At 40.0% G+C, this 15,250-nt stretch overlaps 1 protein-coding gene across 4 annotated transcripts in view; it reads left to right on the top strand.

Moving 5' to 3' along the window:
• The window catches only part of OSTF1 (osteoclast stimulating factor 1), a 59,067-nt gene that overhangs the window by 24,180 nt on the left and 19,637 nt on the right, over positions 1-15,250 (top strand). For all 4 annotated transcript variants that reach the window (XM_055272240.2, XM_055272239.2, XM_063636991.1 and 1 more), the window contains exon 2: positions 5,573-5,619. In XM_055272240.2, the coding sequence (XP_055128215.1) occupies positions 5,573-5,619 (47 nt within the window). The remainder of the gene's footprint in view (positions 1-5,572; positions 5,620-15,250) is intronic.

The following is a 15,250-nucleotide window of genomic DNA, read 5'->3' as shown; positions in this document are numbered from 1 at the left end:
TTAATACAACCTCCGCCTCCCGGGTTTAAGCGATTCTCCTGCCTCAGCCTCCTGAGTAGCTGGGATTACAGACGCATGCCACCGTGCCCAGCTAATTTTTTGCATCTTTAGTAGAGATGGGGTTTCACCATGTTAGCCAGGCTGGTCTCGAACTCCTGATCTTGTGATCTGCCCACCTCGGCCTGGCTGGGATTACAGGCATGAGCCACCGCGCCCAGCCTACTGCCTTTTTTTTTTAAAGATGTTTGCAGGGAAGATAATACAGAAACACAGAGTACTCTAATTTCTTCCCCTGGATATTCTGTAAACGTATAGACCTATAGAACATTGCTCAAAATTGAAATAAATATGACGTAAAATGATCAATGAATTCAGTATTATTATTGTTTTCTTGAGACGAATAATATCCAGGGTTGTTACACAGTAATCATAAAAGTCATCTGTGTTTCTTCTTTATGCATTTTTTTTCATATTCTGAGGCTATTTCTGTTGCCTTCTTTCATTTCCACTTGACTCAATTTTGAGGACGGAATAAATTAATCCCAGAACTTTTATAATGTATGGATGAAAAGGGACAAGAGGCTAATGTCCCAACATTAAGCAATAAATAAAGTTGTGTATGTAAAAGTGTTTTCTACAACAGATAGAAATTTGCATAATAGCCTAAGGAGTTGCCTGCTGTTCACTGTTTAGTATAAATCAAAATGCAAATAAATCTCCCACTTTCAGTTGTGAACATTTTAAGTAAGATGATCATGAAAGATACAATTACAAAAATCAGTGGTTTAGTCACACTCCACATATTTGTTTTCAGGTTCTGTAATTTTTGTTGAATTTCACCTAAACCCCTTTAGTTCGCATGGGATCTGGTTTCCAAAATTAACCATAACACATCTCATTGCTGTCTTCCCTCAAAGGAACAAGAAAGTTCTGTCGTTATTGATTTTGGTCACAAGTGGACTGCTTCCTTGTATAACTTCTCTTTGGAAAGTTCGAAGTAATCAAGATAACTAATCTCTGCTCTCAGAGAGACAATCTAGTCAGCAGAAAATACTGTATTTCTCCTGGCAGCTCCTCCTTCCGCTTGGTGTTTCCTTTGTTCAGTCTATATGAGTGAAAAACAAACTCCAGACCCAAAAAAGTTCCTACTTTTGTGTGTGCCTATTAAGCTCCTCCTAGTAGAGCAGGAGAGATGTGGCCCTGGAATTCTGATGGTGAAAAGAGTGTTTTCTTGTAACAGGGATCTGAGCTACTCTTCTATATTAAGATGTTTAGAAGGAGCATGATTCCTCCTCCCAATCCCAAATCACACTGTTACTGTTTTCATTGATTGTAAAGGTAATACACACTTGGCATAATGAATGTAAACAATAAATGTCAAGTAGAATATGATGCCCCCACAACTGGTGCTCTCATTCAGTGGCTGTGTGTTTTGTTGACATAAACAGGATGGTACTTGCCTACTGTTCTAAACCTGTTTTTTTGTGTGTAGATTATTTTCTATGTCAGTGTCTGTGGTTCTGTCTGCAGCATTCTTTTTTTCTTTTCTGTCTCTCTTTTTTTTTTTTTGATACAGAGTCTTGCACGCCCAAGCTGGAGTGCAGTGGTGCAATCTTGGCTCACTGCAACCTCCGCTTTCTGGGTTCAAGCCATCCTCCCACCTCAGCCTCCCCAGTAACTGGTACTACAAGTGCATGTCACCATGCCTGGCTAATTTTTGTATTTCTTGTAGAGATGGGGTTTTGCTATGTTGTCCAGGCTAGGCAACCCTTTTTGTTAATTGACAAGTAAAAATTGTATACATTTATGGTGTACAACATGATGTTTTGATATGCATACATTGTGGAATGACTAAATCAAGCTAATTAACATGTGTTACCTTACATTATATTTTTGTGGTGAGAACACTTCAAATCTACTCTCAGCATTTTCAAGTACGTAATACATTGTTATTAACTGTAGTCACCATGATGTACAATAGATCTCTTGAACTTGTTCCTGCTGTCTAACAGAAATTTGTGTTCTTTAACCAGCATCCCCCCAAGTCTCCCTACCCGCCAGCCTCTGGCAACCACCATATTACTGTCTGTTTCTATGAGTTCAACATTTTTAGATCCCACATATATGAGTGAAATCATACAGTTTTTGTCTCTCCATGCCTGGCTAATTCACAAAACATAATGTTCTTCAGGTTCATCAATGTTGTCACAAATGACAGGATTTCTTTCTGTTTTAAGACTGAATAGTAGTCGTGTGTGTGTGTGTGTGTGTGTGTGTGTGTATCACATTTTAAAAATTCATTCTGCCATTGATGGACACTTGGGTTGATTTCCTATCTTGGCTATTGTGAATAATATGTAGCATTCTTTTTAAAATGACTGTGTCTTGTGGACAAATCAGAGTGTATTTACATAATCCCCTTTTAATGGACATCAAGTCAATCCATTTTCTGATGTTCTAAACCTGCAACATGAGGGAAATTAACTAAAATAATATTAAAAATCAATTTATCAGTCACATGAACCATTTTTCTCGTGCCCAGAAGCTACATGTGACTAGCACAGATACAGAACTTTTCTATTATTGTGTGAAGTTATGTCAGACAGTGCTGTTGTAAACTACTGATTTCAGACTTTTAAATTTTTATTTAATATTAACTTTTTTTTTTTTTTTTGAGATAGGGTCTCTCTCTGTCACCCAGGCTGGAGTGCATTGGTGCAATCTCAGCTCACTGCAACCTCCACCTCCCGGGTTCAGGCGATTCTCATGACTCCCACCTGTTGAGTAGCTGGGACTACAGGTGTGCACCACCAAACCTGGCTAATTTTTGTATTTTTAGTAGAGATGGGGTTTTGCCATGTTGGCCAGGCTGGTCTCGAACTCCTGGCCTCAAGCAGTCCACCTGCCTTGGCCTCCCAAAGTGCTGGGATTATAGGCATGAACCACCATGCCTGGCCTCAGACTTTTTAAAATTCATGCTTCCATCTATTCCTTTCTTCATGCTTCATTCATTCCGTAAATAATTAATTATTGAGTGCCTCATATGTTCCAGCGACTGTGGTAGGCACTCGGGTGTCTCATTCATAAAACAGCAAAAATACGTGTCTTCATAATGCTTACAGTTGATCCACAAAAGGTTTTTGAGTACTCAGTCTATATAAACGCATGTGGATTTATAAGTTGTATGTATATTATTCTATGCTGTTATATCATAAAACATGTTCAAATATGAATAGAAAAGAATAAGAAAGATAAAAATGTAAATAATTTCTGAAGTAGTCTTCCCGTATCCCACTTTGGAGGCCACTGTTCTGCATGATTTTCTTGTCCTAGATAACCATCTGTAAACGTTCTTCTAGTGCTGCAACTGAGCTTTTATTTATTATTATTATATTATTTTGAGACAGAGTCTTGCTCTGTTGCCCAGGCTGGAGTGTAGTGGCGCGATCTCAGCTCACTGCAACCTCCAGCTCCTGGGTTCAGGCTATTCTCCTGCTTCAGCCTCCTGAGTAGCTAGGACTACAGGTGCACGCCACCACGCCCAGCTAATTTTTATGTTTAGTAGAGATGAGGTTTCACCATGTTGGCCAGACTGGTCTTGAACTCCTGACCTCAAGTGATCCACTTGTCTTGGCCTCCCAAAGCTTTTAAATAGCTATCAAATAGATAGTCCTTCTATTTTGATATCTGTTCTAAATCTCTTTATTTTATTAAAAGAGGATCCCCCCCTGGTTTTTTTTTTTTTTTTTTTGCTATCTATAGGCTTTTTTCCTATACTGTTTGAGTTTGTTAATTTACTTATGTACAGCTGGCCTTCTGTATCCACTGGTTCCACATCTACAGATTCAACCAACTGTGAATCAAATATATTCAGGAAAAATACTAAAAAATAACAATACAGTTCAGGCATGGTGGCTCATGCCTGTAATCCCAGCACTTTGGGAGTCTGAGGCAGGCAGATCGCTTGAAGTCAGGAGTTTGAGACCAGCCTGGCCAACATGGCGAAACCCCATCTCTACTAAAAATATAAAGATTAGCTGGGTATGGTGGCAGGTGCCCATAGTCCCAGTCACTCGGGAGGCTGAGGCAGGAGAATCTCTTGAACCTGGGAGGTGGAGGTTCCAGTGAGCTGAGATTGTGCCACTGCATTCCAGCCTGGGCGAAAGAGTGAGAATCTGTTTCAAATAATAATAATAATATTAATAATACAATAATACAAATAAAAATTACAGTATAACAACTATTTACATAGTATGTACATTGCATTAGGTGTAATAAGTAATCTAAAGATGATTTCAAGTGTATGGGAGGATGTATATATGTGCAAATACTATGCCATTTTATATAAAGGTCTTGAACATCCATGGATTTTGGTATCCATCGTGGTTCTAGAACTGGTGCCCTAGGATACTGAGGGATGATTATACTCATTTAGCAAACATTTATTAAGTTCTACTATGTGCCAGTTAGGTGCTGGGAAATTGACCAAGTTAGAGTTCCTGCCCTCAAATGAGACAGGTAGCAAATCAGTGATTATAGTCCTGAGTGTTATGGAAATGCAGTGTACGAAGAGAGAAAGGAGGAAGTATTGTTTGGCAGGAAGGAGGACAACTCTCAGGCATGTGGCCTCGTTGCCCCTTCTCTGTTTTGGGACTTAATGGAATCATAGGTTTCTCCAGTGGGTCCTTTTTTTTTTTCTCTGTGGTATTTTCTTTTCTTTTGGAATATATAGAATTCCAACCCACTGATTTAAGAATATTAAACCAGTGTAGATTATCACATTAAGGATTTGTTTATGTTAAGATGGTCATGTTTATATTTTTAAACTTAGATCTCAGGATTGGAAGGACTCTGTATAGGACAGAACCTAAGCACAAATAATTATGTAGCTCCTTGCTGTTAGAAGGAAGCAAAGTCATCTTTCAGAGGTGTGTGTCTGTTCTTACATTCACTTAAATATTTAAAAATATCTCCTATGTAGAAAAGGCACTCAATTCTGAAATACAATTCTCCCACAGGCTTTTTTTTTCTTGGATAGAACTATTTCAGTCAGTGTTTTTATAATGACAGTAGTTGCTGCTGCTACTTATATAATTTTTCTATGTAGTCACATTGATATATAATGATATGCTTTTAAAATTTATTTTATAATTGACAGATAATTGTACATATTCATGGGCTACATAGTGATGTTTTGATACATATAATGTATAGTGATCAGATCAGGGTAATTAGCATTTCATCATCTTAAACATTTATCATTCTTTGTATTGGGAAATTTACTATCTTCCTGCTAGCCGTTTGAACTATATAATAATTGTTAGCTATGGCCATCTTACGGTGGTATAGAACACTGGAACTTATTTCTCCTATCTAGGTGTGATTTTGTATCCTTTAGGAAATCTCTCCCTGTCCTTCCTTTCTCTCTACCCTTTTCAGCCTCTAGTATCCTCTGTTCTACTTGATCACATGGGTTTTGAATTAGGGAATTCTGAAGGATATGATGGATAATGCTATTAAGAGCAAACTTAGGAATGAAAAATTCAGTTGTTGTTTTTTCTTCCTTTTTTAGGGCAAGTTAAAGTCTTCAGAGCCCTGTATACGTTTGAACCCAGAACTGTAAGTGTTCAGTTTTTAACTTTTAAAATTGACAGAAAAACCTAAGATGATTTTATTTAGACATTTCCTCTGGTGTGAATGGTCTGCCTTTTCTTTGATAGACCTAGGCAATTCTCAGGAATGGATGTTGGGTCCAGAGCTGTGCAAGTTAAGTCCCAGGCTGATTTGCATGTCTTCTGCATCTTGAGGTCATGTCTATCTTGTAAAGCTTCTCCCTACATGGTGACACCACCTGCTTTCAAATTGACAAGTGACTTGCACATAAAGCACAGCGACCCTGTCTTAGTCATCCTTCTGAATCTCATACTAACCTTCCTTCATTCTCCTCTTGACCCTCTACCTCAAAATAGCTCATAATGGTACCTACTGCTAACCTTCCAGAACAATTTTTTATCTCTCTGCAGTGTGCATTTTCCATTGTTATAGTTTCTGGTATCCATCCATTTATCTGTGGTTTATTAATCGCCTATTATATGCCAGACACTGGTCCAGGCCTTGGGACTAGTGCAGGGACAACAGAAAGGATGGTCTCCTAGAGCTTGCATCCAGTGGAGAGAGACAGAGAGTAGACAAATGAATGTGACTGTCAGGGGCTAAGTACTCTGGAGAAAAATAAGGAGGGTGAGGGGCAAAGAAGTTAATGGAGAAAAGAGTGCTGTCTTCAATAGCATGTTCAGAGATGGCCTTTCTATAAAGGTGGCATCTGGGGAGAGACCTGAAGGAAGTGAGGGAGCAACAAGTGCAAGCAGCATCCTTGCTGAATGCTAGAATAGAAAAAGCAGGGAAGACAGCACGGCTTGGAAAGTTGCAAACATGGGAGTGGGTGGTGGGAGACTACTTCCGAGAGTTGGGGTGGACTGGAAGGGCAGAGCATTTAGGGCCTGTGGATCTCATTTGGATTTTGCTCTGGGTAAAATTGGAGGTGAGTAGATGGTTTTGATACAGGAGTGACTAGTTGGTGAAGCAGGGAGTTGAGACAGTTAGGAGGGAAAGGAAAGAAACCAAGAAGGTTTCTTGGGGAGAAGGGGTATATGAGTCCGTTTTCACTCTGCTGATAAAGACATACCTGAGACTGGGTAATTTATAGAGAAAAAGAGGATTATTGGACTCACAGGCATGGCGGAAGGTGAAAGGCATGTCTTACATGGCAGCAGACAAGAGAGAATGAGAACCAAGTGAAAGGGGAAACCCCTTATAAAATCAACACATCTTGTGAGACTTATTCACTACCACGAGAACGATATGGGGGAAACTGATCCCATGATTCAACTATCTCCCACCAGGTCCCTCCCACAACACATGGGGATTATGGGACCTACAATTCAAGGTGAGATTTGGGTGGGGACACAGCAAAACCATATCAAGGGGAAACCTGCTATCATTGACTTTTCTCTCATATATGCTAGGGACCAGAGGTTTCTCTCTGTGGGCAGTCAGCTTGCTGCTGGCTTCACCTGGGTTTGCCCTAGACCCTGCTGTCCCCAAAGCTAGAGGCAACTCAGAAGGTCACACAGAACAAGTGACACTGAGCATCAATTCACTGCCATCAGGCCAGGGCCTGCCTTCAAATCCCAAATCTGTCTTTTACTTACTGCGTGAATTTTCTTACCTCACTGCCATTGATTCCTCATGTGAAAGTGGCGATACCATTCTGCAGTGGAACCATGCCGTGAGTATGGAGTGGGGTGAATATTGAAGGCCTACCACATGGTGAGCACCAAAAAATGGTAGCCACTAATAGACTAACATGGGGGTGTGCATATTCAGACAGTTCTCCCAAGGCTTTGTCCATGAAATGTTTCTGGAACAAGAAAGGTGGGGTTTTTATTCTTCTCACCAAGAGATTCCACTGACAACTCTCCTGTGTTGGTGAGGGATTGGGAATGGGTAGAGTTAGTTTACTGAGCCTGCCATAACAAAGTTCTACAGACTGGGTGGCTTAACCAAAAGAAATTTATTTTCTCACAATTCCGGGAGCTAGAAGACTGAGATCAAGGTGTCCAAAGGATTGGTTTCTTCTGAGGCCTTGCTCCTTGGCTTGTAGATGTCGGACTTCTTTCTTATGGTCTTTCCTCTGAATGTCAGTGTTTTCATCTCCTCTTCTTATAAAGATGTGAGTCACTGGGTACGGTGGCTCATGCCTGTAATCTCAGCACTTTGGGAGGCTGAGGCGGGTGGATCACAAGGTCAGAAGATCGAGGCCATCCTGGCCAACATGGTGAAACCCCATCTCCACTAAAAATACAAAAATTAGCTGGGTGTGGTGGTATGTACCTGTAATCCCAGCCACTCGGGAGGCTGAGGCAGGAGAATTGCTTGAACCCAGGAGGCAGAGATTGCAGTGAGCCGAGATTGCGCCACTGCACTCCAGCCTGGCGACAGAGTGAGGCTCCGTCTCAATAAAAAAAGAAAAAAAAAAAGAAGATATGAGTCATTGGATTAGGGCTCACCCTAAATACCTCATTTTAACTTAATTAACTCTAAAGTCCTTATCTCCAAATACAGTCATATATGGAAGTACGGATGCTCTTCAACTTACGATGAACCCAATAAACTAATTGTAAGACAAAAAAAATCCATAAGTCAAAAATGCATTTAATACCCTGATAAGCCCATCGTAAAGCTGACAAATTGTTAAGTTGGATCATCACATGTCAGGGGCGTCTGTACTGGGGGTTTGGACTCTAATGTAAGAATTTGAGGTAGGGAGAGGGCACAAAGAGCCCATAACAGGGAAGTGTGAGGCCCAGGGCTGTTGTCTTTAAGCCCTGCTCACAGGGAGTGCTGTCATTTTATGCCTCTGCTTGTCCTTATCAGTTGTGTCCTGGTTGGTTCCATGACCCTGAGAGGGATAAGAGTGAGGGAGGTGAGGGGTGGTCAGGTGCCAGCCTGGGCCCCTCAATGAATAGACCATTCTCTGCTGCCTCCTCGAATCTAGAATGGGACCTGCATTTACTTTGTTTTGAGACTTGAGGTTACTCCTGACTCTATCTCCTTTCTTCGTATGATTCGTTGTCCTTTCTCACCTCCTCCTTCCCCTTTGCTTCCTCATGACCTGGTTATGCCTTTCCTCACTTCCCACCTACAGACTTAGCTCCTCCATTCCATCTGTTGTCTGAACTAGATTGGCATTCCTCAAAGGTGCCTTTGCTTCCACCTCCTGCTTCAACCTTTTATTTGACTAAAGATGTCATCCTCTATAGTCCAGCCCCTGTTCCAGCCCTGCTGTGCTCTGCTCCTTCCTGTTCTTGAACTATCCCATCTAGATATGACTCACAGTAGAACCTATCTCTCAACCCTTTCTAGACCCATGGCCCTGTCCCTTCCAAGATCACATTACGTACTTCCTCTTCTGTAAAGACTTTTCTGACCACTCCAGCTGGAGGTGGACTGCCTCTCCCGCCTCTGAACTTCCACACTTGGTATTTCAGTCCTGCTCCCAGGCACAGCATCTGAGGAAGCAGAGTAGCACCTGGTTCAGAGCCTGCACTAAGGGTTCAGGACCAGCTCCACCTCTTGAGCAGCTGTGTGACCTTGAGGAAATTACCAAACCTCTCTGTCACAGTGTTCTCATCTGTAAAGTGAGGATAATAATAGTCCCACCAGGTTTTAGTGAGAATTAAATGAGATTAATTGCATAAAGCTGCTATTACTATAAGGAGTAATTATTACTATCGAAGGAATAGTGGTTGCTATATTAATAGACATTTAACAGATATTTTTGATGGGTTGTGTATTGATTTATTTACTTCCAATTCTACTCAAAGATGGAGTTTCTCCACTGCTTAAAAAAAATCTTAGTTATTATTGAATATACAGGAGAATATACGTTTAATTCATTAGGCTTTAAAAAATATTCTATATTTAAAATGTTGTATTTTTAATATTTTAGTCCCAAGGATTTGTAGGCTACTATCAGTAATGATCACTTCAAGCCCTGTTGCCTCCATATTTCTCCCCTGTTCAGCTCCTTTCAATCCAGGTATGAAGGGGGTAGCATCTGGCACAGCAGGTAGCCTCTAGCTCCCACAGGCCTTCCTGACTGGTTAAGTGCCATGCCATACCCATTGTTAAATTTTGAATCTCATTCCAGAACTAGGTTAGTCTTACCTTCTTTTTCTGAACGAGAATTTCTGTTGGAAGCTGTTTGGTCTTTCTCTCTCCCCCGTTGACCAGCAGCCATCTTCTCTGGAGGGATAGATACACCACAGCATATCCCAAGCTGACCTGGCCTCCTCGAAGTCACTGGGACCAGGCAATATTGAAAGGCTGAGGTGGGCTCTGAGGGACATTTCTGGCACGTGCAGCCCCCCAGGCAGGCCTGGGTCCAGTTTTAAGCTCCTGTTCCCCCTCAGGAGATGAGGACAGCAATGCCCAACCCCAGTCTTGGGGATCCATTGAACAGGAAGAACGCTAGGTAGCTCCTGGTTCTTCCTGCCAACCCATTTCTCATCTGTCTTGCTTAAAGGCAAGGGTGTCTTGGCACCACCCAGCCCCGTTTGGTTCTTTTTTTCTCACCCAGCTCCTTTTAATAAAGTGTCAACCACAGACCTGGCTGGACTGAATTGATGAGTGTCAAGACAGACTGATGAGGAGAGAACAGAATTTCCTGTGTTAGGAGGCGCATTGGTTTCCAAAGGGAAACCAGCAGGACCTTGCTCTGTCATGTAAAGGTTGCTGGGCTGCACTAGGTTAATAGAGCCACGTGTAGAGGAAGGAGACTGGGAATCTAAGAGCTGAGGTAGGAGCCCAGCCCTGCCACTCACTCTGATTTGTAGAGATTTTTTAACTTCTCTAAGCCTGGTTGTAAAATAGAGATTATATCCATGACCCATCTAAGCCCAGTGAGTTGTGAGGACCAAATGAGGTCAAGTATACTTTGCAAGTAAAATATGCTGCCATTGGTTTTGTTATACTGCACTATAGGGGTAGGGCAGTTGGGAGTGGGTAGAGACAGATATTTTCCAAGGCGGCCAGCTTTTAATCTGGTCATGACACCATGATGGCCAATAATGGCTGTGTGTGATGCCTTTTGTATGAGAGAAAGCATAGGTGGTGGGTAAGAGCAGGGACTCCGTAATCTGACTTACAGTTCAAGTCCAGGTTCTACCATGTACCTGCTCTATGGCCTTGGACAGGTTTCTCATCTGTAACATGATGATAAGAATAGCACCCGCTTCATAGTGTTCTTGGTGAGGAACAAATTAGTTAATATTTCTGAATGCCCAGACCAGTACGTGGCACATAATATATACTATAAAGTGTTAAATAAAAACATCTGTGGAGAATTTGTTTGCTCTTTTTATTAATTTTGGGGGCTTCAGACTGACAAATCTGAAAAATTTCAAAAGTATATCAGTTTTTCTAAACTTTTCATAAAATACATTTGCATAAACCAACAAAATTAATGCCTTGGGAATTATATGTTACCAAGAATATATGGAATGGGAATGGGAATATATGTTACCAAGTGTGTACTCTTTGCTGTAACATCCCAGTGGACAACAGCCTACTTATTCTGATACCTTGTTGTTCTTCAAGGAGAGAGGAAAGGAGGAATGTGGTTAAAAAACAAAGAAGAAGCTGGAAATAGAGAAGTGCATACTTCATTATGTTACTGTTTTCCCATTTCTGTTCCCTCACTATGATGCTGGGAATTTAAAAGTAGATGCTCATTGAACAATTTACATCAGGTATCCTGCTAGTGGTTTCTTAATGGAAAATGTGAATATTGCAGGTGAAATCTGTTGTTAAAATAATGAAATTACTGTGTTGTATGTACTGCCACCAACACTGTGAAGAATTTGGTAGACTACCTACTTAGCTAGATTAGGAAAATGTGTCCCTAGTTTCTTTGGAAGAAGACATTCTACGAGTAGTAGCATTCCGTGTCTGGGAGCTATGGATTAAAAGAGAATAAACTGTCAACTGTAATTTCTCGGGATGAAAAAATGAGGTCACTTTTTGCCTGACTGAAATGGACTGCCTGTTCTCATTGCCTCAGTTGAAAACAAGTCTGACCTAATGGGTGGCTTGTGGCAGACACCACTATTGAACGGCAGCCATTAATTCAAAAACCGAAATAGCACTGAGAGGTATCGAAGCGACTGGCACTTAGTGGTCTTTCTCAAATGATGCACTTTCCCAAACCACAGAGGACAAGAATTACTTGAAAGACATTAAGAGTTTTAACTATTTTGGGCTTTATTACTTTTTTTAAAAAATTGAGGTAAAATTCACATAACATAAAATGAACCATTTTTAAAATTTTTAATTCCTGTGAGTACATAGTAGGTGTATATATTCATGGGGCACATGAGATGTTTGGATACAGGCATGCAATGTGGAATAATCACATCATGGGATATTAAGTATCCGTCCCCTCAAGCGTTTATCCTTTGTGTTACAAACAATCCAATTATACTCTTTTAGTTATTTTAAAATGTACGATTATTATTGACTGTAGTTATCCTGTTGTGCTATCAAATAATAGGTCTTATTATTTCTTTCTAAATTTTTTTTGTACCCATTAACCATCTCCATCTCCCCCCAGGTTTGCCCATTACCCTTCCCAGCCTCTGGTAGCCGTACGTCTACTCTCTATGTCCATAAGTTCAATTGTTTTGATTTTTAGATCTCACAAATAAGTGAGAACATGCGATGTTTGTCTTTCTGTGCCTGGCTTATTTCCATATTAACCATTTTAAAGTGAATCATTCCTTGGTGTTTAGTACATTCACAATTCATTACCTCTGTCTAGTTCTAAAACATTTTCATCATCCCACAGATTAACCCTGTACCCATTAAACAGTTACTCCCTATTCCCCCTGACTTTATTGCTTATTTTTATAAGAAAGACTCATTACCATGATTGTGTGTGTTCTTTGTTTTTAAAAGCTATTTGTTTGGTACTTTTTCATAATGTGTTTTGTTTGTTTGTTTAAAGGGTGAATGATTTTATTAAATGTGGAAATTTAGGGCAATTTGACTTTTGTGATTTTAGAAGGAGGGTAAAACTGCAGGGAAAGATGACTTCTTAACTTCTTGAAAGTACTGATTGAGGAGGATTTTTTGTAAGACATAACTGAGTGAGATTAACTTTGGGAGATGTACTCAGTAAGAATAACCAAGGATGGCTCAAAGATGGGACAGACCGCTTCAAGGCTTTGAACTCTTTCAAGTTCCAGGAAATGAAAAGTTGCTCCAGGAAAATGTTGCAGCCTACATATCCTATTTTTCTTACACCCTTCTTCTTCCTTCATTCTCCCCTCCCAGGCCTTAGCACCATCTAAAGGAGAGAGAGTCAGATGGTGTTAAAATTGCCAGCAAAGGCCAGCGTTAATGTTGGGGTGGAGGGTGGTGGTGGCTGCTGAGTCCAGCTGGAATGCTGTGGTAGAGAGAGAGTCATCTTTCTGGCCTCTCTGGGAGTGATCCAGTTTGCATCAAATAAATACTAAAGGAAATAGTTTGTTTACCTAATCACCTTCTATATCTGTCACATATTGGTAGTAATAGTGGTCATTGATCATGGGAACATTTTAGAGACAGGTTTGAGAGAATATTAGTGGTCATTAATTTCTTTTTTCCCAAATTCAAGCAACAAAAATAAAAAGTAAAAACATATTTCTAATAATATCAAAATGTATGTCACAAGGTCTAGTACACATAACTAATTTTCCATAGTTTGTGTCTGTCCGTAAGACTAGTCTGTGCAAATCAAAGTGTAAAAGCAATATATATTTCAGAAAGTTACCTTTTAAAGGACTTTAGCCATTTGGGGGCATCAATAATCATCATTTGCTAATTTTTATATTTGAATGCATAATGCATCTAAGCATTTTCATGTATTATGGTTGCTTAAAGCATGTTATGGCTGATAATAGCCTTTATTTAGATTCATGGAGAAATAGTTATAATAAGAATGTAGATCAGCTTTAAAACTAAATAAATTGCTAGTGCAGAATCATATTTACTGCCCTAGTCTGCTACTGAGAGGAGGTAAACAAATGGAAAAATGAATGGATGAAATATTTTATTTTTAATTTTATTTATTAAAAATTTTTTTGAGACAGATTCTTGCTCTGTCACTCAGGCTGGAGTGCAGTGGCGTAATCTTGGCTCACTGCAACCTCTGCCTCCCAGGTTCAAGTGATTCTCATGTCTCAGCCTCCCACGTAGCTGGGATTACGAGTGTGCACCACCACGCCTGGCACATTTTTTGTGTGTTTTAGTAGAGATGGGGTTTCACCACATTGGCCAGGCTGGTCTCGAACGCCTGTCCTCAAGTGATCTGCCCATCTCAGCCTTCCGAAGTGCAGGAATTGCAGGCATGAGCTACCACGCCTGGCTGGATGAAGTAATTTGTTTCACTAGCATAATTTTGATTTATATGGAATAGTAATTATAATCAGAAATATCAAAGCCTTTCTTTTAAAAGTATTTTTCCCACCTAAACTATGAAAGCAAGACATGCTCATGACAGAATTTGGAAATTTTTCTGTGTCTATTTAATGCATAGTTGGGTTCTTATCACATGTGAAATTTGTGTCCTACATTTTTCATCCACCATGATGATGTAAACATTTCCTAATATCTGAAATTTGCTCTCAGTAGGCATCACCCTACTTACTTATAAAGTCATGGTAAGTGTTATCTACTAATGGTCAAAAGATGTTTAAAATGTGTATTCAGAAAGGTTTTTTTTGGTTGTTTTTGTTTGTTTGTTTTGTTGTGTTTTGTTTTTTGAGACAGAGTCTCGCTTTGTCACCCAGGCTGGAGTGCAGTGGCGTGATCTCAGCTCACCACAACCGCTGCCTCCCGGGTTCAAGCAATTCTCTGCCTCAGCCTCCCGAGTAGCTGGGATTACAGGCATCCCCCACCATGCCCAGTTAATTTTTGTATTTTTAGTAGAGACGGGGTTTCTCCATCTTGGCCAGGCTGGTCTTGAACTCCTGGCCTCGTGACAAAGTGCTGGGATTACAGGCATGAGCCACCGCACCTGGCCTCAGAAAGTTTTTAGAACATTTGGTTGGTACAGGCCAGAGCACATATGGTCTGTGTAATTAGCCAACTCCTTAGAGCTGCTTGGGGTTTCTGGACTGGCTGAGTTACTGCTTCATATCTTTTAGCTCTTTAGCCTTATTAATGGTTGAATTACATATTAACTTTTCTCATACAGAAAATGTTCATTCTCCCTGAACATGAAGAGCTAGGGTAATGATTTTCTCAAAATGAGCAGATAGCAGATGTTGATCTTAAAGTGTTCAAGGATTGAGGCCTTAAGAGAAAATCAAGCTTCTGGCTGTTTTTCATGATTCTAATTCTAGACATTTATATTTTTATGAAAAAATATACACCACCTTTTAGAATTTCTACAAGGAAGAAGTTTTATTAATATTCTGTTTTGATATAGAAATGTCTTGCTTTGGTTGTAGAAGAATGCAAGATGTGTGTGGAGAATCTTTATATATGTAATTCTTTGAAGTTCATCACGGGAAAAAAATCTAGCCGTCTATTCATGTGTTAATTTTTCAGTAGTGTTTTATTATATGGCTTATGTGCTGATTTAAGTGTATAAAACCACATTGTTTATTAGAATATGATAGAATTTTAAATCTATATAATCATTAAT

The sequence above is a fragment of the Symphalangus syndactylus genome, chromosome 3 (assembly GCF_028878055.3).
Source record: "Symphalangus syndactylus isolate Jambi chromosome 3, NHGRI_mSymSyn1-v2.1_pri, whole genome shotgun sequence".
Taxonomy (NCBI): Eukaryota; Metazoa; Chordata; class Mammalia; order Primates; family Hylobatidae; genus Symphalangus; species Symphalangus syndactylus.
This window is presented reverse-complemented; position numbering and strand designations above follow the sequence as displayed.